Here is a 27,957-nt window from a genome sequence, read left to right on the forward strand (position 1 = left end):
TGCTGTTGTGCCCACTGCTCTATAAAGCATGGTTAAATGATGAGTAGCTTATATAGACTCGTCCAAGTCCCTGACTTAACACTGCCAGGCTGTCATCTCAGTCTGCCCTGTCCCCTCTCAGGCCTCTGTCTCTCCTTTGTCTCCTTCCATCTTCACTGAGCGATTGATTCTGAAACGCCCAGGTCTGCCTTCTCTCTGTCCTCAAGCCTGAATCAGCCCATGCCCTGCTCCCTATTTCTGAGTCCGTTTGTCCACCTGTAGAGGGAGGATTGCCACCCACTAAGCCTCCTCACGGAAGCAGCTTTAATTCGGCACCATCCCGACTGGCTCAGCTGCTGCACTAGAGTTAAAGCACAAGGATAGGGAGAAAGACAGACAACTGGGAAGGTAAATCTCTAACCCAGGATTCTGTCAGTGCCTCACAGTGACTGTATAATTAATCATCTAAACTGGGACACACTGGGAAAATTGAAGAGGGTACTGTTAATAATTATGCTGAGACACCAGACATAAGCCAGGACTATTCCAGGCAAACTCTTTAGGAGGGCTGGGATCACATAACTCTTTGTCTCCTCGTTTTGCCCTGTCCCTTAGAAGCCCTACTTGTAGTAAGTGCAGGGGGGCCCCCGGAAGCCCTATTTTTCCACCTTTTTCCTATCCCGCCTGTCTACCCAAATGTTCCCCAACCCTCACAGCTCCCCTTCTTGCCCAACAATGAGAGACTGTACTCAAGCCACATTGAGAGAGAAGCTCTATTTATACCAGAGGGGCTAGGGAGCAGCAGTCCAGTGGAGACTCTGAGGGCTGTGTAGTGTTCTCTTGAGAGTCGTAATACAGTCTTGGGGTCAGATCTCCTTCCCCAGCCTTTGCCTGGGGAGCCTTGGGGCTTGATTTGTCCTTCCTTTGGCTCTGGACTTTGAGGAAGTTAGAGGTGGAGGAGATAGTGCCTCTTAGGGTTTGTCTGCCCCAAGCCCTTCTCTGGATTTCTAGTTGCAATCTGCCTTTGAGCCAGAGTTGGTGCGAAAGTGTAGTCCTAGATCTGGGTATGGGATTGAACCTATAGCAAGAGGAAGGAAGGAAGGAATTCCAGTGTAGAGTATGCAGAGGGTAAGGACAGGAATGATACCAAAGGCTGGTGAAAACGAAGAAAGGGAAAAGAAAGAAGGTGACAAATCAGGTCCTAGATTTGCTTGTCAGGAAGGATGAAGTCATTTTGTGCCTAGGAATGCACAGTCCAAAGCTTGGTTTTCACCACCTCTGGTTGCTTTCTGGAGCATCCTTCCAGGCTTTTCTTACCGTCTAAAGCCGATGCACCCACTCTTCCTGTGAAGTGCCCACCTTAAGACTCAACCCCCTCTAAACCTTCCCGGGTGCAGATGTGCACAAAGATGGAGGCTGGATGGAGGCTGATGCCATCCTTGGAGAGCAAGTGTATGTGGCGGTAACCTGGAAAGGGGCGGGGGACAGTATTAGGAAGGCAGCCAGAGCTGGGGTGCGGGCCAGGGGTGGGAGGACTGGCTCACCTTGTTGCATGCAGTTCCAAGGCAGGGTGTACTGACCAATGAAATCGTTTCGGGATTTCCAGTCATAGTCTTTTACCACAAAACGCAGCAGGGCCAGTTCAGGTACCAGGACCCGGAAGCACAGTGTCTGCCCCCAGTATGGATTAAAACCTGAGCAGGGGAGGGTAAGTGAGGGAAGAAATGAAGGAACAGACATTGTTGACCATGTTGGGTTGCTTTCCCATGTTCTCTCGCTTAATTTTCCTAGCAGCGTTTTACAAGTGAGGAGATTGAGCGGGTAAGCAGTTTGCTTAGTCACTGGAGCTTGTAAGTGAGAGGCCTGGCTTCAGACCCAAGATGTCCAAGTCCTTACTCTTTGTCCGGTTCCACACTGCCTCCCATGAAGGTGGCGGGAGGGGTGATGGACTGTGCTTAATGGAGGGCTGGATGGTAGGAAAACAACAGCCATGCTTCTCCCACTTTCCCCCAGCACTGCCCAGTCTCACCATTGTTCTCCACGTAGCTGGTCTCTTGCCGGGTTGTGTCTTGGCGGACGCCAAAGATCTCCACTCTTACCAGTGGATCCACAATGGACTCCTCTTTGGTCTTGTCCACTTTGGGGAGTTGCTGCCCACTGATTACCTGCAACCAGAGCTCTGGAGCCTCACTAGTTCCTGCTCAGCCCAGCCCCCCTCCAGCTCTCCCACATTTGCGGGGGAGACGCAGGACCTTGCACTACAGCTTTGGGGTTTGCAAAGCTAATTCTCATGGGTAATATATTCTAGTACCTCACCTGCTATTTAACATGCATCCAAGTAGAAATTTAGCAAGGTTTGAAAGTAGGTATTTTGACAGCAGCCCTTCTACAGCACTTACTGTACCCTAGGCACTGTTGTAAGCACTTCAGATCAACTAATCACAACAGCCCTGAGAGGTAGGCAGTATTGTTACCCCAATTTTGCAGGTGAGGAGACTAAGGTTAAGGAGTTTGCCTGACGTTACACAACTAGTAAATGGGTTTGAACCTAGGCAACTGGCTCCAAAGTCCTTGCTGCCTCATGAGGAACTTTCCCCCCATTACACTCCTGTCAGGCCTAGCCACCCACCCCTCACCCCTTCCACCCACCACCCTCCCTGGCTTCTGTCCCAGCCATCCCAGTTTCTTCCCAATGGTTTCTCTTTCCATTATACCTGGATTAGGAGGGTCTGGGCTTTGAACGGACTGATGGGCCTCTCAGGGTGGAAGGAACTCTGGACATCACGCAGGAAGTCTGGCTTCAGCACGTAGCCGGAGCCAGCGTTCTGACGGAAGAGCCCATCACACAGGTCCATCTCAAGCCCCGCCGTCTGCATATTCAGAGCCACTGAGGGCCCCGGGAGAAAAGGAAAGATTCACCATGGGGGCCATCCAGCCCCACGTTCATGGAGCTAGACAGACATACTGGGTGTAAAAGGGCTGCAGGGAACACCATGGAGAGCATCTTTCTCAGCCTAGCCCTCCTCTCGGAGCACTCCCTGGCCCCGTTGCCACCCAGGGACCGACTGACTGCCCCCCCCCGTAGCTCTTCCACTCGCTCTTCCCTGCCCCTACTGCCCCCTCACCCATCTGGCAGCCTGCATTCCAGAACTCCTGGGGGTTGTAGTTGGATGAATCTGTCCTCAGGCCACTGGGATATACACGGCTTAACTGCCAGGTATTGTGCAGCACAAACTCATTGCCTGTAAAGAGCGTGTGGGTAGGGAGATGGTAGTGGGTGGGGTGGATCCTCCCACTTCCCTGGTCTCAAGGACCCTGCCCACCCACTTCATTCTCCTCGGAAGCATCGCCTAAGGCTGTGCCTATCTCTCTTCCGTGCAGACCATCTCCCACACCTGTCTTACCCCTAGAGCCTTGAACCCACTGTTAATACTCCCATCCCCGTACCTGGTCTGAGGAGTTCCTTGGCTCCACCATCCCTCCTTCGCTCCCTCATCCTCTTGGGACTCATCTGCCTGCCCATCAGACCTGACTCTAACCCATCCCAGTTCCTTCCCTGTCCCTCCCTTCTGGTCCTGACCAGCCTCCTTGATGAGGCTCTTGGCCTTGGCTTCAGAGAAAGATGATGTTTCATAGAAGCGGTAGTGCTCCCTCGAATGAGCAAAGCTGTAGAATGTGACAGCCTTCAAGTAGACAACCAGGGCAGAGAGGGATGGACATAAGATGGGCTTGGATTTCTGGAAAAGGAGAAAGTAGGGAGGAAGATGGAATTGAACCATTAGCAATCTGAGAGGGAAGAAGCCAATGGCCAAGATCTGAACTTCTCCACCCAACCTAAGGCTCTGCCCACTGCCTCCCCATTGTATTCTCCCTCCTGCCTCACCTGCTTGGGAAAGAGAAGGAACCCAGGCTTGGAAATAGGAGCCTGGGACATAATCTGACAACACATAGGCGGACACAACAGTGGGCACATCACAACCTGAGGATGGGAATGGCAATAAAGGCAGTCTATGTACACTGATGGGATCAGTTTCAGCCTCTGGGCTTGAAGGATTACTTTGTAGGTTACTTTGTAAGTAACAGGTTTTTAATTTATTATTATTATTATTAAACAGATGTCATACTCCCTACCTCTCATCTTTTAAAACAAATAAATAATTCTTTATCAAAATGTACATATGGGCTTCCCTGGTGGCGCAGTGGTTGAGAGTCCGCCTGCCGACGCAGGGGACACAGGTTTGTGCCCCGGTCCAGGAGGATCCCACATGCCGCGGAGCAGCTGGGCCCGAGAGCCATGGCTGCTGAGCCTGCGTGTCCGGAGCCTGTGCTCCGCAACGGGAGAGGCCCACGTACCGCAAAAAAAAGGAAAAAAAAAATGCACATGAGCCCAAACAGATACATCAAGATATGCAGATGGTCATGGAAATCACACCTGGAAGGATGTGAGAGTCCCAGAGTAGTAACTATGGATTTTTCTCCTGAATTCCCATTTCCATCCCTGGGCATGACAACACAGCTCCAGAGAGAACAGGATAAGCTAGAAGTCAGCTGAGCCAAGCAAGTGCACAAAAGAGAGAAATGCGGACTTCAGAGCAGGATCTCAGTGGTCCCACCAGTGGTACCCCTTCCCCACCTCTTCCTGCTCCTCCTCTGGCTATTTCTGATCCCTCTTCAGACTCACCTTTTCCAAGAAGCTTTCTCTAACTAAGCCCACTTTAGTTGAGGTCACAGCAGTCACTCTAGTAAGCCCTACCTACCCGATATAATATACACATGCATGCATGCACACACGTACACATCAGTGGTTTTCGAACTAGCCTTCAAGGAGACTGGGAAGTAATACAAAGATGTCTCAGAAGTCACCTGGGAGACCCAGGAGAGAGCCAAAGGGGTGCTTCAACCAGGAGGGCTCTACATTTATCTATTTTGTATACTGAGCTTCCATATAAGATTTCATTAAAAAAAAAAACAAAAGATTTCACAGCCCAAAGAAGTTGGAAAGCCACTGCAATGTATCTATATATGGCAATCTATATAGTGATGCTATGTACGCATTCTCATGCCTCTTTCATTGGAGACAAGGAGCATTTTGCTCCTTGGCCCTCCACCCTGCCTGGCTCCAGTCTCTTCACATGTGGGCTCTCAGCTAGTGGTACCACCTGATCAAATGCCAGAGCAGAAAGACCACTCTCCTGGCCTACCTTCTTTTTGTCCTTACTGCGAGGGCTCAACTCCTGGGGCTCAGACTCCATCTGGGCCTCCAGCTGCAGCTCAGCCTCTTCCAGTTCAGACTCTGGCCCCTCCTCCTCTTCCTCAAGATCCTCTTCAAGCGTTTTTAACTTCTTTCCCTTCACAAGGATCTTCCTCCGAAGCTCCTAGGGGATAAAAATGGGGGGGCCTGTCTACCTATCTCGTCTGGAACCCTCCTGGGGATCATGCAGGTCCCACTGCTCTCAAAGGCACAGGAAGTGAGTGAGTGGTCAGAAGTTCCCACAGGAAGGCTGCTTGATACATACAACAGGGATTTCCTATTAAGCGAACCTGTAACATCTCTATCCATAAGGAAAAAAATACATGCAGACCCCTACCTCACATTTGACACATGAAGATTCCTCATGTAAATATAAAGATTTACATGTAAATATAAAGAACATAAGAGTATCAGAAGAAAATACAGAATCTTTCTGAATAAGCTTAAGGTGGGAAAGCCTTTAAAAACATGAGATGAAAACCCACAAGACATAAAAATAATTGGCAGATTTGACTACATAAAGCTTAAAAATCTCTGAAGATGTTATAATGACGAAAAGAAAAAGTAGACTGCAAGGGCCGTTCCCTGGCGGTCCAGTGGTTAGGACTCCGCACTTTCACTGCCGTGGCCCGGGTTCATTCCCCGGTCTGGGAACTAAGATCCTGCAAGCCGTGCGGTGCGGCCAAAAAAAAAAAGGAAAAATAGACTGCAAAAAAAAAATTTTCCAAAACATTATCTCTAACATTTAAAAATTTGTTATATATTAATAAAAATTATAAACCCTGGGCTTCCCTGGTGGTGCAGTGGTTGAGAGTCCGCCTGCCGATTCAGGGGACACGGGTTCACGCCCCGGTCCGGGAAGATCCCCCATGCTGTGGAGCGGCTAGGCGTGTGAGCCATGGCCGCTGAGCCTGCGCATCCAGAGCCTGTGCTCCACAACGGGAGAGGCCACAACAGTGAGAGGCCTGCGTACAGCAAAAAAAAAAAAAAAAAAAAAAAAGACAAAAATTAAAAACCCTATATATTTACCCTATAAAAGGGGGTAAATAAAATTATCAATTAATTCAAAAGAAGAAAACATAGACCTTCCTTTTTTAAAAAGTTGACTTTTTTTTCTGTTCACGTTTGCCATTATGAATTATCTCACTACTGGATTTATTTGTAGTCACTGCCTTATACTGTTGGTTGGAGTGCAATTTGGTATTTTTTTTCCAGAGGGCAACTTGACAATAATAACCAAAAATGTCAACATGCAAACTTTTCAACACAGCAGTTTTGCTTCTAGGAATCCAACTCAAAGAAAAAATAAATGGGCAGAGCTCTATGTACAAGTGAAAAATTATAAACAGCCTAAATGTTTACCATTTACTGGTTATGTTTACCACCTACTGGTTGAATAAATTATGGTCAATAACATAAAATACAATACTATAGAACTGTTAAAAAAGAAAATACAGGGCTTCCCTGGTGGCGCAGTGGTTGAGAGCCCGCCTGCTGATGCAGGGGACACAGGTTCGTGCCCCGCTCTGGGAAGATCCCACATGCCGCGGAGTGGCTGGGCCCGTGAGCCATGGCCACTGAGCCTGTGCGTCCGGAGCCTGTGCTCCACAATGGGAGAGGCCACAACAGTGAGAGGCCCGCATACAGCAAAAAAAAAAAAAGAAAGAAAATACATATTTATGAAAAGACATTCATGATATATATTGATATTATATGTGAGATATAAAAGGGGTGGAAAGGATGATCCCATTCACGTTTTTAAAAATGTGACCATATATACACATATATGTCTATATAAGCATTTAGAAAATCTTTTGGCAGCTGTTATGGGAGAGGCTGAGATTATGGTGGGGGGGCTAGGCTATAATTATGAACTATCAAGAAAAAAAGATTTTCCATTGAAAAAATATATAAAGTAAATAAATGATTTTAAATTTAGAGAACTTTAGCTAGAATTCTATGTTAAATTAGATTTTTTTTTTGGCTGCGCCGTGTGGCTTGCAGGATCTCAGTTCCCCATCCAGGGACTAAACCCGGGCCATGGCAGTGAAAGCCCAGAATCCTAACCACTAGGCCACCAGGGAATTCCCTGAATCAGATTTTTAAAAAACTGAAGTTCTCTCCAAGGATATTAAAGAGTAAGATGGTCCATCTGAGAGTGAGAAGAAGGGAACAAGATGGGCATGGAGGAAGGAGCCAAGGTGGGGCGATAGGGAAGCCATGGCAGAGCCTGGGCTGGGGGAGCATGGTCCTACCTCAGGGGAGGGCAGCTGAGTGGGAAGCTGCCCATCCAAGGTGGTGCTCAGTAGCTGATGCCCCAGGATCTCTGTCAGATGACGTGCTGTCATCTCCTGCTGTTCCCAGCTGCAGTGGTTCTCCAGGGACAAGATGACTGGATAGTCTGATGTCTGATGGGGAGGGGAGGGCACGCTGGAGCCAGAATTCTGAGGCCTATAACCCCCTTGCTTCTCCAGCCCCCCCTAATTACTAACTCAACTGAGTACCCTGATTGCCAAGGTCCTGCGACCCCATGCCAGGCCTCAAGGAGATCTTCCTGGGTCTGGGCACCCCACGTCTAAAAGTCACTCTTGGGACCCCAAATCTCAGATCTGTGCCAGGTCTGACCCAGGTCCCTCCGGGACCTTTGCGTTTTCAGGCTCAGAGTGGGAAAGCCAGGCCATTCCCCCAGTTATGTGTTCATGTTACACTGTCAGGCTTTCATCTCCAGATTGCTATTGTCTCCCAGTCTAGCCACCACTTTCTCTGTTTCCTCATCCACCCTCTCCCAGATGGGTGACAGAAGTTGTTAGAGGTAATAATTACTAATCTCTAGCAATTAGCTCTATGACTACTAGTAACGCATCTAACACTTATTCATAATAATCCCTTAACATTTGCCTGATGCTTCACAGTTAAAATCTCTTTTACACATATGCCATTTGATGTAACCTCCCCTGCATCCCTCCACCCTCCCCAGACCCAGAGCCTCTTCCTTCAGATCCTCTTGCCTCATCAGTATTTCCATCCTGAGGCTCCTACCTGGAAGGCATACTGTCCAATGGCGGCCACGACGTCTTTGAACGGGATGCGAGAGGTCAGTGTGTGTCCGTGGTAAACAATAGGTTCCCCGCTAGGTCCATCCCATATATCCACCTCCACGCAGCGGCATCCCCGCTTCAGGGCCCTGCAAGAACCCCACCCCCCAGGGACAGGAGGGGTCAAGGTCTGATCTTCCACCTAGGGACCCTCTTCTCCCCACTCTGGAGAGAACAGTGCTTTACCGGCACTTACCCATCAAGACTCCACCAAGCTACATCTCCACGGACCCTTCTCTGTCTACTGGGGCAGGGCTGCAGCTCACACTGATCTCCACCCACCCCCACCCCGCCCAACTCACAATCCTCCCTTAGCGAGCCATCACATCCTGCCTTGGGGTGTTCTGCTTGTAAATCGTTATACAACACCTGAGTTATTCAAACTCTCAGTAAATTTACAGTTATTTTCTCTACTAGACTTCCTGGGGAAGTTCCACTCATCATGTATCCCTTGAAGCTACTAGTTCAGTTGCTGGCACTACAAGGATATCTTGACTATTTGCTCTAATCCACGATTAACTGCAAAAAAGCAGATACCATTTATTAGCTATTGACACATGGATTACCTCATTTCATCTTCACAACAACCCAGACAGAATAGGCATTGTAGTCATCTCTGTTTCTCAGATAGGGAAACTGAGGCATAGAGAGGTTAAATATTTAGCCCTAGAGTCCCAGGTGAGGGGGCTAGTATTTGATCTCAAATCGTCTGACTGCAGAACCTATGTTTTTAACTCCTCTTCTCTACTGCCTCCCATTTAACATTTAGTTTATTTATTTGTTCACAATAAATCTGTCAGGACCTCTGAGTTCCAAGAGAGTTTCATAGCCTATGAGAGAGAGAGAAGCTCCATTTACCCACAGAGTTTCCATACCACTCTCCCGCCAGTCTTCAGTAGCTCCTCCATGTCTCTCGGATATCCAGGGATCCGCAGCCCCAAAGCCCCCACAACAACTTTTCAATCCCTGTTATCCCCTGACAGCACCCCCCAACTTCCCACAGATGTTCCTTTCTCATGAGCTGGACCCTTTCACCCCTCGGCCCCACTGCACCGTATGTATCCCTCCACGCTGCTCTGGCCACAAAGCTGGTCTCCCACTAGGTAGGTGTTATGGGAGCTGCTGATGTAGTACTGGTTCAGGGGCTGAGTCATATCCTGGTAGATGGGGAGGCAGGTCGGATTGAAGATGTCTCCGTCCTTCGAGTAGAGGTAGCTGAGGAAGCCATCCATGCTCAGCACATGGCGCAGTTTGCCTAGGGTGTGGAGTAGCTAGAGTGAGAAGTTCTGGTGACAACACCCAGCACACCTACAGGCGGTTCTCCACCCCAGCCTTCTCCAGGGCCTGGCCTTTCCAATGGTGTCCACTCCCAGCCTCCAGATCCCAAACTTGCCCCATCCAGTGTCTGTCATTTCAATCATCCCCACCCTCAGAGAACCTTAAATCTACAAGGGGAATCGTTAAGACCATTCTAGCCCAGTGCTGTCCAATAGAACTTTCTACAATGACAGAAATGTTCTATTCTGCACGGCCCGATATGATAGCCTCTGAATACATAAAGCTACCGAGCATTTGAAATGTAGCTGTGCGACTGAGGAACTGAGTTAAAATTTTGATTTTAGTTACAGTCATCCCTCAGTATTCACAGAGGACTGGCTCCAAGACCTCCCCCTTCCCCACAGCAGATACCAAAATCCGTGGATGCTCAAGTGCCTTACATAAAATGGCATGGTATAGTCGACCCTCCGTATCCACGAATGTGGAATCTGTGGATACAGAGGGCCAACTGTAAACTAAATAGTCACATGGAGCTCATGGTTACCATAACGGGCAGCACAGTATTCAGTCCAAAGGGCTAATTTCATAGATGGGGAAACTGAGGCTCAGAGAGGATCAAAGTCAAAGACTTGTTAGTGACAAGACCAAGGTACCTGTGTTTTATTCCCTGGGCTGTGTAGCTGCTGCTAACTATGGCCTGAGGGTTTCTTCCTATCGTCAGTTCCCATATGGTGCTTTGAGGAGTGTTTGTCCAACATCCCCTTGGACTACACTCTCTGAGGGCAGGGCCCTGTTGCTCCTTCCAGAGCCCTCACCCCCTCAGCACAGGCCTCATGTAACAACAACAATGATGGCTAACAGTTCTTGAGCACTTGCTCTGTGCCAAGGACGTTACATGCAGCATCTCTCTTAATGCTCTCACCAACACGATCAGGTGGATGTAACATGATCTGCCCTGAGAGGTTACATAAATTATCCCAGGGTCACATAACTAATAACTAATAAGTGAAGGAGCTGGGATTTGAACCCAGGTAGCCAGATGTCAGAGCCATGCTCTACACCACTGGATTGTACAGTCTCACTGAGGGTAACATTGTTGCAGGGGAGACAGAACAGCTTGACTCTCATGCCCAGCTTCCTCACTCCAGGTTTGACAAGGCCCGAGGATGGTGGAAAACGGCAAGAAGTTGGGCACAAAGTTTCAGTCTTGACTGTAATAACTCAAATCGCTAGGGTAAGTCCATAGTTACTAGGTAGTTTTCACGTACATTATTTTTTTTTATAAATTTATTTATTTTGGGCTGCGTTGGGTCTTTGTTGCTGCGCATGGGCTTTCTCCAGTTGCGGCGAGCTGGGGCCACTCCTCACTGCGGTGCGCAGGCCTCTCATTGCGGTAGCCTCTCTTGCTACAGAGCACGGGCTCTAGAGAGCAGGCTCAGTAGTTGTGCCGCACTGGCCCAGCTGCTCTGCGGCATGTGGGATCCTCCCAGACCAGGGGTCGAACCCCCGTCCCCCGCATTGGCAGGCGGATTCCCAGCCACTGCACCACCAGGGAAGTCCCCATGTACATTATTTCATTTGATCACCAATTATTTTACAAATGAGAAAACTGAGTCTCCAATAGGTTAAGTGACCCTTGCCCAGAGTTACTCAGTTACTAAGAAGCAAAGTGGGGACTTGAGCCCCCGTCTCCTGACTGATACCACACTCTGCAGCCAGACTGTAGTATCTGATAGTCAAGTGCAAGGGGAAGGAACACCAAAAGTGGTGGGAGGTAGAATAAATGTAATGATGTATACCGGATCCTGAACCGGAAATAGAGGATCCTATTTCTTAACTCACCAACTTCCACTTCTATTTAGTTTCCTGAAATGATTGCTTTACAGCCCCTTCCTTCTCTGAGCACCCACATGAATCTGGAATCAGCGATTCCAATGCTTTCTGTTTGACTCTGCGTTCCATGAGGGCGCTGTCCTTGTCTGACCTACCACTGTATCTCTGGTGCCTACCATAGGTCCTGGCACATTACAGGTACTCAGTGAGCATTTGCTGAAGTAGTGAGTGAATGAATGAATGAAAGGGAGTGGGAGTTGAGACCTAGGAAACCTGGGTCACCTGTCCAGCTCACATTCCTCTCATCTGTAATCCTCGTTCTCAAGAGAGGCACCAGGTAAGAGTCAGATGACCTGGGTTTGAATCCCAGTTCCTCCTTTCATTAGCTGTTGACTCTGAGCAAGTCATTTAATTTTTCTTAACCTCAGTTTTCCTCTTTTGTACAACTGACAATAATAGATCCCACTTCCTCAGGTTGTTGGAAGGATTTGAAGGGAAAAACATGTAGAGATATTAGCACATCGTGGGATACTTAGCAAAGGCCCAATAAAGATTATTGGTTTTGATTTACAAGGATATAGTGAGGACTAAAAGAAGTAAGAGATGTAAAATGCCTTGTAAGTCACTTAATATGAGTAACGTAAATTCTTCACTTTCCGCAGGGAATTGAGGGCAGGAAGGTGTCTAGTAAAGGGGCAAAGAGAAAGGTTTGAGGGCAGACGGCATATTTTAGCTGTGCTTGTAAAGAGCTAAATGATTGGCCACCTCATCATCCCCCTCAGCCAGGGACTGACTAGTTTCCCTGCTCAGGGGCTTAGGACTCAAGAACCACTTGGAGAATTTGGAGAAAGCCAGGAAAGGATAGAAAGCCAGCATTTAAAGAGACAGCCAACAGGAACCATGAAGGGAGCTGGAGGAAAAGGAATCACATGCACTAGAGAAGAGGCCAAAAGCAAGAGGACCAGGCTACCCTGATGGTGCAGTGGTTAAGAATCCGCCTGCCAATGCAGGGGACATGGGTTTGAGCCCTGGTCCAGGAAGATCCCACATGCCGCGGAGCAACTAAGCCTGTGCGCCACAACTACTGAGCCTGAGCTCTACAGCCGACGAGCCACAACTACTGAGCCTGCGTGCTACAACTACTGAAGCCTGTGCGCCTAGAGCCTGTGCTTCGCAGCAAGAGAAGCCACCGCAATGAGAAGCCTGCGCACCACAACGAAGAGTAGCCCCTACTCGCCACAACTAGAGAAAGCCAGTGCACAGCAATGAAGACCCAACGCAGCCAATAAATAAATTAATTAGTTAACTTAAAAAAAAAAAAGCAAGAGGACCAAGGATTTTCCGTTTCCACTGAGGACAAATGTTGATATCAGGAAGAACTTCCTGAAAGTGAAGGATGAGAAACGAGCATGGTGGAGGAAAGGGGACTTATGGAATGTTCTTCGTCCTGAGAAATCCAGCACTACAGAGGAGACTCCTGTGTTATGTGGGCAGAAAATGGCTCTCTCCTTCCGAAAGAGTGATTGAATGAGATGAAGCTGATTGGGCAGGGGGCGGGGATGGGGTGGACTCAGCCTTCCCTTAGTTAAGCAGAAGGCTGCTTGTCTCTGCACCTTTCTAATCACAGTCCCCCATCCGGCCCCCACGTCTGGTGCCTCTCCACCCTTGTCCTCTTACCACTATTTGAAGGCTCATAGCAGTCGATGAGTTCTAGAGCAAGGTCAGAAGCCCGTTCTCCTTCTTTCTGCTCCTCTTGGAGAAAATCCACAAATTCCAGCAGGGTCAGCTTCTGCCCATCAGATGAAAACTTTTCAAACAGTTCCTGCACCTCAGGACGCTGAGTCAATGACTTATAAAACTCTACAAATTCTTCTCCCTCCAGAGTCCCAGACTGGGATGCATCTGCTCTCTGCAAAAGAGGGTTTCGAGGAGAGTGGACAAACCCTATTAACAGCAGATTTTTTGGCTTTAACTTGCCCTGTAAGGGCAATATTAGTGGTGGAGCCAAACATGCTTCCACAGAATTCCTGACATTCAGTGTTCATAGAAGAAGCCACTTCAGTAAGTAAAAAGCAAAATTTCAGCCATACCATTTGCTACTGGAGATAATTTTCAACTAGAAAGAGTTAAATACCCCAACATGTCCCTAAAAGATCAGAAGATCCCTCCTCCTATTTACTCACGTACCAGTTGGAGTTTTCCACTGTACTAGGCACTTGTGAAATTCTGGCCAAGGGCAGAGAGGTCCTTGAGATCTGATGTAATAACATGTTGTTATTTACCTTTCATAAGTTTATGAGTCATTTTTCCAACAAGACTGAGGGTTAAGAACCAAGTCCTGCCCACACTTCCCATTGAGCCTGGCATAGTGCCAGGGTGCATAGGAGAGATTCAACAGGTGAGTGTTCCTGGAGAGGGTCAGAGGACTTCCGACCAAGTGAGAATGTGGCCTTGGCTGGCTTCTGCTATTCCTTCCCCAGAAGACTCACCTGGAAAAGCTGGAAGGCATGGTCTTGGTCCATTTCCACATTCATCAGGTGCAGTAACCGCTGGACTTCTCCGAAACTCATCCGACCATCCTGGTTTTTGTCTCCGTGCTGGAACCAATCACTCAGCCATCCAGGTCTGAGTCAAGGCAAAAGCACCGAGTGTGTGTTTGTGTGTGCAGATGTGTGTGCACGTTCATCCATTGACATCTGTGCACCTGTCTTTGTCGCCAGTCTCTCCCCAATGCCAATTCATTTTCCACGTTAGTTTCTGGAATAATCTCCCCAGAGCACTGATCTACCTTGTCCCTGAATGGCTCAGGTGCCTGCGGGGACCTCCCTGTTGCCTGCAGAAGGAAGCCCAAATTCCTTAACATAGAAGTTAAGATCTCCTTCACCCCCATGATCTGGACCCAACCTCGTCTTCTCAACACATCACTGACCTCCCCGTACCTCAGCCAGACTCCGCCACTCCTCTGCTCGCTGATGTCCCACTCTCTCTCCTGCCCTTCAGTTTCCCACCTCTGGGCCTTTACTCATGCTGTTCCCTCAGGCAGGAGTACCTTTCCCACCTCCTCTCTTCATGTTCAAATTCCACTCATTTTCAAGGCTCAGCTCAAACGCTACTTCCTCCCTGAAGCTTTCTCAGAACCATCTCAGCTAGAAATAAATATTTCTCCTTCCTTTGGACACCCACATATCATCTAGAGTACAATAACACTGCTAAGGTACTTAAATTATTTACACAATTCTATTTTCTCTACTGACTAAAACAGTATCTGATTCTCATTAATCTTTGTGTTCCTAAAGCATGGCATAGTGCCTCATACATTCTGCTTAATAGATGGTGAATGAATGAATGAACTGGCATAGAAGGTGAATACAATCTAGGAAACTTGAAGTGAGTTGACCCCACTAAGCCCTCTAAGGAGTTGCTTCCCATCCCTATGGTAGTTAATGTCACTGGGATCTTCTGTTCAGCTCTCAGGATCAGCACCTAGTTTGGTCCTTTGCCTCTCCCTGTCCCTTCCCCCAATCCTGGGGGCCCTGATTCCTGCCCAAACTCTGCCTGGCTATGCCTGTGCCATCGCAAGCTCCATTCCTCCCTCAGTATCTCAGCCTCTCTTCGGCTGAGCTGTCCCTGCCCACCCCATCTGGACTCTCGGGCTTCTCTAGCCCTGTGCCCCCTCCCACTTGTCCCTAGCCCTGCAGCATCTGGCTCCTTCAGTGACCCGTGGAGCCCACTCTGACTCCATCCTGCTGATACTGGTCCAGCCGCTCCTGTTGGTCCATGCTGGTGACAAAGTCCACCAACAGCTGGAGCCCCTGCATCCAGATCTGGGCCTCCTCGACACTGTTGGCCACCAGGTCCAAGTTGGAGCGACGGCCATGGAAGACGATGGTGAAGCCCTGCTCCAGGGGGAACTCCTCTGCCAGGTTTCGCAGCAACTCAGACTCGTGGCCCTCACGCACTGTGTCCACGTCGGATATTGAGACTGCCGGAGAAGAGGCAAGTGCGGGCACTGAGGAAGAGGGTCCGCCAAATTGCAGCAGCTGAGGGTCAAGGACCAGTACTCCCTTCTTTTCTCTGAAGCCACAAGAGGAGGGACCCCAGCCTCCACAGGTTGGAACCCCCAAAGCCTTAGTACAGGGAGATGCAGACCCTTGGAATTCAGGATGCCACGAGTCATTGCTGTTTTCATAGGCAGCATGGCAAGGGGCCTGTTCTGGGAGTGGCAAGACCTGGCTTCCAGCCACCAGCTGGCAGCGTGACATGGGCCAAAATGACATAACCCCTCAGTGCCCTCATCTTAAATAAGGGATGGTCCCCTCCATGGCCAGTTTACATGGTGATCACAGGAGGACTGGCGGGGCTGACAAGTGGAAACACACTTGCAAGGTAGAAGCAGTTACACCAAAGCATGATGTGCCCAAATTCAATTCTCCCATTCCAGGTTTGAGGGCTTCCTCTTTCCAGATGTCTGGGAGGGAGCCAGAGAAATCCTTCCCCCCACTTCTTCAGCTGGAGCTGGTGTGGATCGTGAGCTTTGGGTATGTCTCTAAAGTAGATTCTCTTAGATGTGTCCTGTGATCAAATTTTTAGAGGGATCATAAAGTGTTTGGCCAATAGGATGCACATTATTATGACACATTTATGATACTTAGAAGTATTCATTATAATGACTAACATTTATTTAATGCATCCTGCTTTCAGACCTCATGGTAGGTGATTTATACACTAACTTCTTAGGCCTCTGTAACATACTGGACAGGTACTGTTTAATCCCCATTTTATAGATGAGGAAACTGATATTAGTTTAAGTTAAGTAACTTGTTCAAAGCCAGTCAGCTAGAAATTGGGAGAGCCAGGGCTTTAATCCAAACATTCTGATGCCTGAGATCAAGCTCTAATAATAATAATAATAATAGTAATAATAATAATAGTATAATAATCTATAATCTATGATTTACTGAGCTTTATTATGTGCCAGGACTCTTCGAAGGTCTTTGCATGCGATAACCAATTTGATCCTCATAACACACTTAAGAGGCAAGTACTGTTATAATTTCCATTTTACAGGCTCAGACACAGACACAAAAGGGACAGCACAAGGGCACGTCATAGGACACTGGTCCCTCCCCCTGCTCTCAGGCTGCTGGGTCCTCAGGGTTCTATCCACCCATGTGCCCGCCCCTAGCTATCCACATCACTCACAGCTGGGCTTGGCCCTGCCTCCGGCCTGCCGGGCATGCCAGACTGTCATGCCATCGTCCTGAAGTCTGAAGTATCTTAGCTTCTTCCAGCTTTTGGACCTCACCTTGCGCATCAGCGTGCCTTTCTGCATCAGCAGCAGGTCTTGATTAACAGGCAGCCCTGAGCCAGGAGAAGCAGGGACTGGGTAGCCGGCGGGGAGGGTGGAGGGCCCAGGAGGAGCTCTTGAACAGGGGTCCAGCCTCCTCCCTGTCCCTGGGCTGTCTCCCCAAGCCCTCTTCTCCTGCAGGGGTACTCACGGCCTTGCAGCAGGGACGCCATCACCCACTGCTTCACCAGCTGATGCCAGAGTCACCTAAAGGAGCAAGGAGCAGCAAGAGGCTTTAGGTTAATCTCGGGGTCTTAGAATAATAGATCAGCGGAGGAAGAGAAGGAAGCTAGTGTTTCTTGATTGCACACTGTATGTCAGCTACTTCATCTACATAGTTTGCAGCTCTTTTTACTTCTGATTTGAGTTTGGTGATTCTGAGGCTTAGAGAGGCTAAGAAACTTGCCTCAGTCACACAGGGACTCGGAATTTAAACCCAAATAGATCTGATTCCAGAGCCTATGCTGTTTCCCACAGCCATCTCCGACAGGGCCACACCAGGGCTTTCTGCTAAATACCCCTTCCTTCCCAATATCCTGCTATCCACGAGGTAACGCTGACCACACGTCTCAGTTCCCCATTATTAGGAATCACCAACTTGCTGGCTGTCCCCTTTCAGAAACTAGACTCTCTCTGCATCCTAGGCTTCCCTTCTCCAAGTGGAATCATCCCAGCTCCCTCCTCCAGGAGCCCTCTCCATGTTCCCAAGTAGGTCATCCAGCTCCAGAAGGGCTAAGCCAGAGTATTTCTTTTGTCTCTTCTACAACGCTTGGTGCTGCACCTACTTAAATAAGCCACTTCTACCTTCACATGATAAAGTATATTTTATACTCCTTTTCATAAAAGTAATTCTAACAGTTTTAATGGACCAGATAAGTTACATAGTCTCAGAACCGCATTTTCAAGTTTCCTCTACCTACTAAAAAAGAGTTCCTACCTTTAAATATGTGCTGTCTAATTTAGGACTGGTTAAGTTGTCCAAATAGCTAACAACAAACTTGCCTTGAAAAGAACTAGAAGGTTTGATTAGTGGCCACTTCGATGCTAGCTCTGCCTCAAGAAGAAATATACTCAACTCTTAACCAAATCATGCTGAGACTGGCCAAGCCCATGAAACGTAAAGCTCTATGCTCTTGTATAAGCCAAGGATCTACACTTGAATAAAAATGTTGTGGTTTTTAATGAATAAGTTTAACATTTTGACAGTGGTGAACACCTAAAAAACTGAAAGAATCCTTAAACCAATCATTCAGTTAGTACTCCATTGAAACCTCATGCAGTTCAACTCCCTGCGTTTTACAAATGAAAAAGCAGAAGTCCAGAAATATGATGTGACTTGTCTGAGGTCACACAGCATATTAGTGCCCTATCTCCCTTAAGTAGGAAGAGACTATAAAGTCACTCAGGGTGACTAAGTCTTCAGGAATAATGTGGAGATCACTGAGAATACAGCTTTCCTGACTGCAGGACCTAGAGAAGGCTTTCCAAAGGAGTAGAAATGTTCAGGGAATCAGTTTGAGCCTAAGCAGAAGAAATATCTCAAGGCAGCTCTCAGGAGAGCAAGAACCCTGAGACAGTTCCAACGGGGAAAGGTTTTGCTGGCTGAGGCTGAATGTGTAAGCTTGGGTGAGACCAGAAGAAACCTCTGGTTGAAGAAGGAAGAAACGAAGACAGAAAAGCATCTCTGCTTTGCTGGGTGGGGATGCACAGTTTGGAATCTGAGGTTTACAAAAGCTGTATGAAGACTGAAAAGTAACAGGTCTCTCTTAAATGTCTTAGGTACTCAAGAGTCTAAGGGAGGTTGAGGTAACCCAGGCTGAAGCCTAATCCCCCTTGCCAACATCCTGCCTCATCTCTCCTCTGAACTTCTGGGATCGGTGGGCCTTGGCCCTGGAAGAAGACAGAATTACCTTCCCTTATGCCTGTGTCTGGGAGCCTCACCATGATGTCCTGAAACATGGGAAGCCTGAGAACAGAGCCCAAGTGCTGGGACACCCCTATTTTGCTGGGACACCCCTACCTCCTCTCAAACCAGCCTTAGAAAGTTATTTTAACCTCTCTTGTCAAACTCTTCCAATCCCAGAGCTCGGCATGCTCTTCCAATCCTGCTCCCATTCCTGAATCACTATTTTAAACCTGTATCTAGGTGACATGTGGCCATTAGAGGGCCAGTTTCAACTCAGGGAGCCACAGAATGTCAGAGCTGGCCTGCATTTTATAGAGAAGGGGACAGAGGACTAGCTGAGCTGCCAGTCGCCTGATGAATGAAGTGGCAGAGCTGGGACTAGAACTGAGGTCTCTATCTGACCACCTCAGAGGCCTCACTGAGACTCTGCCCTTAGAACGGGCTTTCTCTAGGAAGCAGATTAAAGCAGAGATAAGACTGAATGAGGGACATCAGTGTTTTGTCTCTCCTCCCCATCATTTTCTGTTCCCACCGTATCCCACTTCATAGCCCTTCTTTTCTTTCTTTCCTTTCCCCATTCTCTGCTTGACCCCTTCCTATTCCTTTCTCCCCAGTTCACTCTTCTCTTCTCATCCTCTCTCTGCCTCCCTGTTTGCTCACTTAAGTCAGCCTCTCTTTGCTCTCCTCTTCTCATCCTTCTCCTTATACCTTCTCTTCATTACTCCTTCCTCTTTTGTTTCTCTTCTAATTCTCAATAGCTCTGGTTCTCTTCCGCTGTGAGGAGTTTGAGACCCTGGAAGGGGGACACTTGGGTTCGGATACTGAGTAGCACATCCCTCTGCTCGACCTCATTTCCCCCTGTATCCTAGGAGATTGACTAAACAAAATGCCCAGAGAATGAGACTTAGAACCCAGGTGTTCTAGGGCTTGGTGCTTCCTTTGGTGCCTGAAGGTAGGATGGGAAGGATGATCACAACTGATGTAGGTGCAGTTAGGAGAGGAGGGAAAAAGGATTTGGAAGTGGGAGCAAGAGCAAAAGGCAAGGAGCAGAGGATAATGACTGAGAGTAAGAGAGATTGGGTCTTAGCTGGTTACTCCTAGGCACATATGTGGAGATCCTCGAGGATATGGATAATTACCTCTATAACACAGATGAGAAAATAGAGACACAAAATAAAGTGGGAAGTGGCCAGGGGCTGCCGAGCAAGATTTGGTCCTCAACTGCCAGGTGGCTTCATGTCACCTAGAGATGGACTTTGGCAGAGTTGCCAATGGTGCCAATGGCTAATAGTGGAATTCAAGGTGTCTATGGTCTCTCTGAGGGTAGGAAGGAAGAGAATCATTCTGTCTACTCTCTTGCTTTGGAGCAGGATTATGACAGACCTGGTTCATATAAAGAGGACAGAATGGGTCATAGCCCTCAGAAGGTTAGAGCTTGAAGACTCCTCTTTTATAACACATCAATCCAGCAGTTCCTGGCTATATCAATATCTCCTGGAAAGTGTCTTAAAATAGAGATTCCTTAGCTCCACCTCAAATCTACCAGATCCAAATTTCCAAGGATGGGGCCCAGGAATATTTATCTTTAATAAGCACTCCTGATACACAAGCAAATCTGGGGAAGCCTCCACTCCCTCTGATCATAGATCAGGAAGTTGTGGTCCAAAGTCACAGAGCTAGTTAACGTCAGAGTCAGGACTAGAAGCAAGTGCTCTTCCCAGCACAGCACTCTGGCACACCAACAATCTGCCCTGGGTCATTGAGCAGGCTAAGAACCAGGCATAGAACTCAAACCCTGGCTCTTTCCAAGGAAGTCTCACAACTCTCCCTATTACCAGGGGTTTCTGTACTCCGCATGGGTCTTGGCCAGCCCTCATTTGGTAATCCTCAACAATCTGTAATTGAATTTGTGCTAAAGCATGGCTGCTCCAATTCTCTCTCTTCCTTTACTAGGGTGGGGCTCACCTCTGAGTGGTACCCTGGGTAGCTAAGAGGTACTCATATAAAGAGGTGACTGATACAACCAGCAGGAAAACTGTAAGTCAAAGAGGTTAAGCTAGAGAAAACCAGGAGGTCAGGTCCCTGTTCAGGCAAAAGAGTCCAGGGCTATGATTTAGTCAGGGTGGGTAAGCATGTGGAAGGCAGAGTTAGGGACTCAGACAGGCCAGAGCTTGGAGCAGAGGCTGGTCTGAGCCTCCAGGCCCTTACCGTGGGCAGGAGAGAAGTCCTGTGTCTGAGATCTGCGACGCTCTCTGCTGTGGGCCGAGGAAACCCAGGAGGGCTCCTTTTCTCCCTTGCTGCTCTTGCACTCACTGGCTTCCTCCCCTCTTCTGCTGCAGTTTGCTGTTGTCACTGGCAGACTTACAGCCAGATAGAAAGAGTAGGGTGGGGAGAGGTGTGAGCGCTCTCCTCAGTCCAGCCCATCCAACTCTTAAAGGCCCAGGACACTGGTCAGTGTGAGGGAGTAGTGGGGGTGGGGTGCGCAGAAGAGGATTAAGGGGAGGGATTGACGGGCATCACATCTCCAGGGAGGAGGAGCCTGTCTGTCCTTCATCTTGATGCCAGCCCTCACTGACCTCAGTCCTGCAGTAGCTCTCAGAGTGAAACCCAAGGAGTATCTGAGTTGCAGTGCTCCGTGAATCACTGCTTTTCATTCTGGTTGGTTTCTCTCTGCGTGTTGTACAGCTGTCTTTGCCCTTATTTCATCTGGCTCCTTTCCATGGTGTCTGTTTCCACTGGCAGAAGTGTCTCTGCATCCTGCCTTGCCGGGCACTCAGTCTAACTCTATGGCTCAGGGAAAGGAAAAAAGATAGAATGGGAAAGGGGGAAGATGAGAAAAGGAGGAGAGGAATGATTTGTGTAGAGGGATAGGTTGGTATCTACGTATATATTAGGTACTTGCTAAATATTGAAGGAATGCATACGTGAATGTAGGAAACAATTTGTTTCATATATTCATTCATTCTACGACCATTTGTTCAGCACCTCTAATATGCAAGGACGTATATGTGTTTTAATAATGGTACATGTAGAAATGAAGCAGAATCATGGTGTCTGAGGATCAAGGGCAGAAAGAGGAGCACAAGGCTGGAAAGACACCCAACTGGGAAAGGAAGGTAACGAGCTTCTTACAGCGTGTATAAATAGGCAGCGGAAACAGAAACCAAGATTGAGGAAAGGGGACCAAGTTAGGTGAGGAATAGGGGATTGTAAAGGGCTTTATCATGGCCCCATACTTCACAGTGAGAAACTAAGGCCCAGGGAAGTTTAGGCAATGTCCTAGACTCACATGTCGGCAGCAGAGACTGCCAGTCCCTTATACTCGCCCAAGTACTGTGAGCTGGGACCTACTTTTGCTCTGCCTTGGGAAGACTGTGGGGTATGGTTCTTTCTGGATCAGTGGATGACAGTATGGAGCTGAGGGCATTAGGCACAGCACTGTACTTGGACTTCTGTGGGATCGTCTTCTGGTGAGGTGTGTCTTAATCATAGGCACAGAGGGAACTAACTGTACGAAGTGCTGTGGTTTTTGAGTGTGCTGAGATCCAGCTGCCTCTTGTGGCTCCTCCAAACATCCCTCAACTGCCTAATAGTCTACCATCAGTGATTATTTATAGCTAAATCGTTAGTCCCATTAAAATAAAATCCTCCTGAGTGATTACCATAAATGTCAGGATAGTGGTTACTTTTGGGAGGAGGGAGGAGTTGTGATGGGATGGGGACCATAGCTGGCTTCTGAAATAGCTGACCAAGCTCTATTTCTGGTTGTGGGTGCTAATAAGGGTTTTCACTTCATAATAACTTATTAAGCTATACATTTTCTTTATGTAGTTTTCTATATCTGTGTTATATTTTATGATAAAATGTTTTCACATTTTATTAACTGGTAATTTCAGAAGCCTTACGGGTCTTTCATAATTTATACCTAAGTTGAGTTTACTGTACTAAGAGCAGGTTTTGGTAAAGGAAAAGGAGTATGCAGGGAGTAGAGGCAGAACACGGAAGTCCATTCACGGAGAACAGGAAGATTAGGAGGCATCAAGATTTAAACTGTGCTGATTTCATATTTTACTTAATAGTGGTCCTGTCTCACATGCTCGTCTTACTCTCCCATTTCCACTTCTCCAACATCATCATGTCCTTATTTTTCCATACTTCCCCTTCCCCTTCCCCACTCCCCTTCTGCATTCCAGGATTACATACAGTTTGCCTCTCTGAGTCACTATTTGCCTCACCTAATTGCAGCCCAACCTCCTTCCCTTCTGGGTGTTCTGTGAGGGGTATTATCACCCCCCCCCCCCAGGGTTTTCTGGTAGAGTTCGAATCTCAAACATTCTGTTTCAGTGTTCTCATAAGCACCCCAGATCATGTGTTCTGATTTTTGGGAAAGGCACTTGGAGACCTTCACAAGGTTCATGTGGCTCCAAAGAATGGCTTAGAAGACATGTTCACTGCAGAATGCTCCTCAGACACAGGACGGGAGCAGACAGACAGGGTCCTGTGCATAGGAACTGTCCATCTGGTTTAGTTGCTCCTATTTCCATAATGATCCTGGCCCTTCCCCCACTGTTGTCTATTATTAACAGATCCAGAAACCTGATCAGGGTAGCAGCAGCAGAGGGACTTTCTGGGAACCATGCCCAGGAAAGGCCTAGAAGTCCTAAATTGAAATGAAGGGGCAGCTGGCAGAGGGAGACCTAAACAGTACACTCTCTTACTGCCACGCAGGCAAGCCTAAACTCTCCTCCTGACACCCAGGGGAGATGCCCTAAACTTCTCTGCTTCTCAGGAGTCAGGTTGGGGTTTCAGAGACCTCTTTCCCAGACCATCCAACCAAACTACTCTAACTTCTGAAGTAAAGCCCCCTTCTTGTTGGTCAAAAAGGCAACTCAAAATATTAAATTCCATCTAAAAAATCATCATATGAGACCACCTGCTGAATTAAAAGCCAAGATATATAACTTCAAAAGACCACAGAATATGTAGCCACTCTTCCATTCCAGCAAAACAAAACAAAACAAAACCAAAAAAAACCCCAAAACAAAAACAAAAAACCACCAAAACCACCAAGGGGAGTGGGAACAAGGAGGTATAAAATAAACCAGAGAACAAGATGATAGAAGTTAGAACTAAAAATGCAAAGGGTGTAAATGCAAAGGGCGTAAGAGGTGAAACTTTCAGAAAATTCACAAAATACAAGTGTATGCTATTTATAAGCCATATCTCAGAAAGGTGGTACTAAAATGTTGAAAGTTAAAGGAGGATATCTGGGTGTGGAAGGACTCCAATTTCATTTTTATTCAAGATTGCCTTGGCTGTTTTGGCACTTTGCATTTCCATGCAAATTTTAGAATCAGCTTGTCAATTTTCACAAAAACAAACCTGTTGGGATTTTACTTAGAATTGAGTTTCACCAGCAGATCAATTTGAGAGAACTGTCATCCTTACAATATTATTTTCCAATCCACGGAGTCGATATATGTCTTCATCTTTGTCTTTTTTTTTTTACATTTAAGGCATTTCAATTTTTTAATTTTCAAAATGTATTCATTGGGCTTCCCTGGTGTCGCAGTGGTTGAGAATCCGCCTGCCGATGCAGGGGACACGGGTTCGTGCCCCGGTCCGGGAAGATCCCACATGCCACGGAGCGGCTAGGCCCGTGAGCCACGGCCACTGAGCCTGCGCGTCCGGAGCCTGTGCTCCGCAACGGGAGAGGCCACAACAGTGAGAGGCCCACGTAACGCAAAAAAAAAAAAAAAAAAAAAGTATTCATTTATGTTATTGTCAGATCGTAAAGTCATCCCGGAAATTTCATTAGGGTTAAAAATGCTTCTCAAATCTAACGTTATCTTATATACAATTTAAAGAAATAAAACTAAGTTATTGTGAAACTTTCACAGTGAGATTTCCAAATAGCTGAGAACATAGGCAAGTTTCCCCTTTGCTTCCAACAGACAGAAGCTAACCTATAACAAGGAAGAAAAATATTTGGTGAATTGACTATACATGATTTGACCACACACCTGTCAGTCTTTCTTTCAAGAATGTTTCATTGTTCTCAATGTAAAGATTCTGCATATCTTTTGACAAATCTATTGATATTTCGAGCTATTTGTTATCCTAGTATAAACAATATATTTTTGAAACTTCATTTTCTATTTATTGTATCTATAATCTTATTTTCTTTTTTTAAATCTTTTATTAATTAAAATTTTTAAAAAAAATTTAGAAACACAATTGACTTTTTGGGGGCGGTATATTGACTTTGTATTCTGTGACCTTGCTAAATTCACTTAATCCTAAGAGTCTGTAGATTCTTTTGGATTATTTACGTACACAATTATGTTGTCAGCACTTTTTTTGTTCCTTTATAATCTTGTTTTCTTTTTAAAAAATCTTTTATTAATTAAAAAAATTTTTAATGTTTTAAAAAACATTTATTTGGCTGTGCTGGGTCTTAGTTGCAGCATGCGGGATCTTTAGTTGCAGCAACATGGGATCTTTAGTTGAAGCATGAGGGATCTTTAGTTATGGAATATGGGATCTTTAGTTGCAGCATGCGGGCTAGAGCCCTGACCAGGGACTGAACCCAGGCCCCCTGCATTGGGAGCACAGTCTTAACCACTGGACCACCAGGGAAGTCCCTTCTTTTATTTTCTTGACTAATCACACTGGCTGGGACCAGTATAATGGTATACGGAGTTGTGATAGTGGACATCCTTATCTTATTCATCTCATGGAGAATGATTTCAATATTTTATCAGTGAGAGGTTTACTGTAGGGTTTTTATTAAGATTTTTATTTTATTTTTTAATTTTTTTTGTTTTCATGAATATGAAACTTTTTACTTCTTTAAATTATAATTTTTATTTTGGGTTAAAGTGATTACACACACACACACACATATATTTGTGTGTAATCAATTAACCTACCTACCTATATTTAACCTACCTACGTACATATGTAAGATTTTTATGAGATTAAGGATATACCCTTGTATTTCTGGTTTTCAAAGTTTTTAAAAATCATGAATAGCTGTTGAATAGTGTTCTTTCCTGCATCTGTCTAGACTGATTTTTCTCCTTATACATTGATTGTGTGAATTGAATCCATTAGTTTTCAAGTGTTGAATCAATCTTGTATTTTTGCAGTAAACCCAAATTAGGTATGACCTATTATCATTTTTATATATCGCTAGATTTGACTTGCTTATTTTGTCTGACAGTTTTACATTAACATTCCCGGGAGAGATTAGCACCTGGTTTTCCTTTCTGGTGATATCTTTGATAGTTTTTGGTGGCTGGGTTATACTGCTTCAAAAGTGAATTGAGGGGCCTTCCCTGGTGCAGTGGTTGAGAGTCCGCCTGCCGATGCAGGGGACACGGGTTCGTGCCCCGGTCCGGGAAGATCCCACGTGCCACGGAGCGGCTAGGCCCGTGAGCCATGGCCGCTGAGCATGCGCGTCCGGAGCCTGTGCTCCGCAACGGGAGAGGCCACAACAGTGAGAGGCCCGCGTACCGCAAAAAAAGAAAAAAAAAAGAAGTGAATTGAGGGACTTCCCTGGTGGTCCAGTGGTTAAGACTCCATGCTCTCAATGCAGGGGGCCCGGGTTTGATCCCTGGTCAGAGGACTAGATCCTGCATGCCACAACTAAGAGCCCACATGCCGCAACTAAATATCCCGCGTGCCAAAACTAAGACCTGGTGCAGCCAAATAAATAAATAAATATATTTTTAAAAAGTGAATTGAGATCTGTTCCCCTTTTCTATGGTTTCTGGAAGTTTATGATACTGGTGACTCTCAAGATACGAATGATGTCCCTTTTTCCATTAAAAAATATTTTATTTATTTTTGGGTGCATCAGGTCTTAGTTGCGGCACACGGGCTTCAGAGCATGTGGGCTCTCTAGTTGTGGCATGCAGGCTTAGTTGCCCCGTAGCATGAGGGATCTTACTTCCCCGACCAGGGATTGAACCTGCGTCCCTGCACTGGAAGGCAGATTCTTAACCATTGGACCACCAGGGAAGTCCCTCTTTTTTCATTTCTAATGTTGAGCGTTTTTTCCTGATCAGTCTATGGGTTTATCAGTTTTACTGTTTTTGAGGGAATGACTTTTGGCTTCACTGATTTTTATTGTACATGTTTTCTATTTCACTGTTTTTTTTCTGCATTCTTCCTTCTACATGTTGAATTTGCTATTCTTTCCCAGTTTCTTGACGTGTAAACTTAGATCACTGACTTCAGCCTTTTGTAATGTGTGAGTTTAAAGTTATATATTTTAGTGCTTTACCTGTATACCATAGGTTTTGATATGGCATATCTTCATTACCAGTTAATTTTATTTCCTTTGTGCTTTTTTTTTTTTTTTTCTGTGACCAGTGGGTTATTTAGAACTCTACTGCCTATTTTATAAAGAGTTACGGACTTTCCAGTTTCGTTTTGTTTTTTTTCCCTAGCTTAATCCCACTGTGTTCAGAGAACACTGTATTATTTTAAATTATTTTGGAAATTTCCTGAGGCTTACTTGATGGTCCAGCTATGATCAATTTTGGTAAAAGCTTTTGGTGCAATTAAAAATATGTATACTGTTGGTTCTGTGACAATGTTCTATGTATGTCAGTTAAGCTAGGTTTAATTGTGTTGTTCAACTTACCTATTATATCTGCTTTTAAAATAAATGTATTATTTAAAAAAATTTAAATTCCACAACATTCTGGAAAGAAAAATCTCATTTCATTCTATGGTTTCCTATTTTAAATGTTTTCCTTGGACTTTTGATAGCAGTTAACTTTGCGTATTCTCCCTCTCCCCCTCATACTTTCCCAGCCTTTGAGCAGCAGGAATAGTGAGCAAGGGAATCATACATATAGCTAGTAAGGAAGCTCTGAAGGCTACCAATGCCTCTCCTTGCCTTGTTCCATCAGTGAAACGAAGGCCCTCAAGCCTTGGAAAAAAGAAGCTGGAAGCAGAGGTTGGCTCTGTCCCATTGAGAGCCAGGAACAGGGATGGAAACAACTCTGGAGATGTGCTCTAAGTCTTGAACCCTGGAAGGAAATGAATATTAAAGTCTTTGATAAAATGTTTCAAGCTTTACCTCTTCATTTATAGAAGTCTCTCCCACACTAGTACTGTTCTGGCTACTACAGCCAGGAGTGAGGCTCTGCCCCAGCAAGAGATACTTTATCAGAAAAAGGGCACCCTCTCAGCCTTGCAAACAGCTTTTATACATCAGTAATCTTCTCCCAAAGGATCTATCTACAAAGGAACC

At 46.4% G+C, this 27,957-nt stretch overlaps 1 protein-coding gene across 1 annotated transcript; it reads right to left on the minus strand.

Annotated features, from left to right (window-relative positions):
• Window positions 1-1,337: 1,337 nt before the first annotated feature.
• Window positions 1,338-21,171, minus strand: PLCD4 (phospholipase C delta 4). Its single transcript, XM_082631333.1, has 17 exons — window positions 20,898-21,171; window positions 16,935-16,990; window positions 16,639-16,797; window positions 15,190-15,418; window positions 13,926-14,061; window positions 13,114-13,345; window positions 9,379-9,580; window positions 8,270-8,414; window positions 7,486-7,638; window positions 5,181-5,354; window positions 3,863-3,958; window positions 3,560-3,716; window positions 3,105-3,221; window positions 2,694-2,866; window positions 2,009-2,144; window positions 1,524-1,673; window positions 1,338-1,446 (listed from the first exon to the last, which is right to left on the minus strand). The coding sequence occupies exons 2-17, from the start codon at window positions 16,954-16,956 to the stop codon at window positions 1,340-1,342; spliced, it is 2,388 nt and encodes a 795-aa protein (XP_082487459.1). The 5' UTR covers window positions 16,957-16,990; window positions 20,898-21,171; the 3' UTR covers window positions 1,338-1,339.
• Between the last annotated feature and the right edge of the window lie 6,786 nt (window positions 21,172-27,957).

Source organism: Mesoplodon mirus (assembly GCF_964341445.2).
Source record: "Mesoplodon mirus genome assembly, chromosome: 8".
NCBI lineage: Eukaryota > Metazoa > Chordata > Mammalia > Artiodactyla > Ziphiidae > Mesoplodon > Mesoplodon mirus.

Excerpts from the sequence above, each read along its gene's own strand:
- PLCD4 (XM_082631333.1), bottom strand. The coding sequence starts at position 16,956 with ATGGCGTCCCTGCTGCAAGGCC. Across the intron at positions 8,415-9,378 it reads AGCGTGGAGGGATACATACG|GGCCCTGAAGCGGGGATGCC; the intron begins GTGCAGTGGGGC and ends GGGTTCTTGCAG. Across the intron at positions 1,674-2,008 it reads CAGCTACGTGGAGAACAATG|GTTTTAATCCATACTGGGGG; the intron begins GTGAGACTGGGC and ends TCCCCTGCTCAG.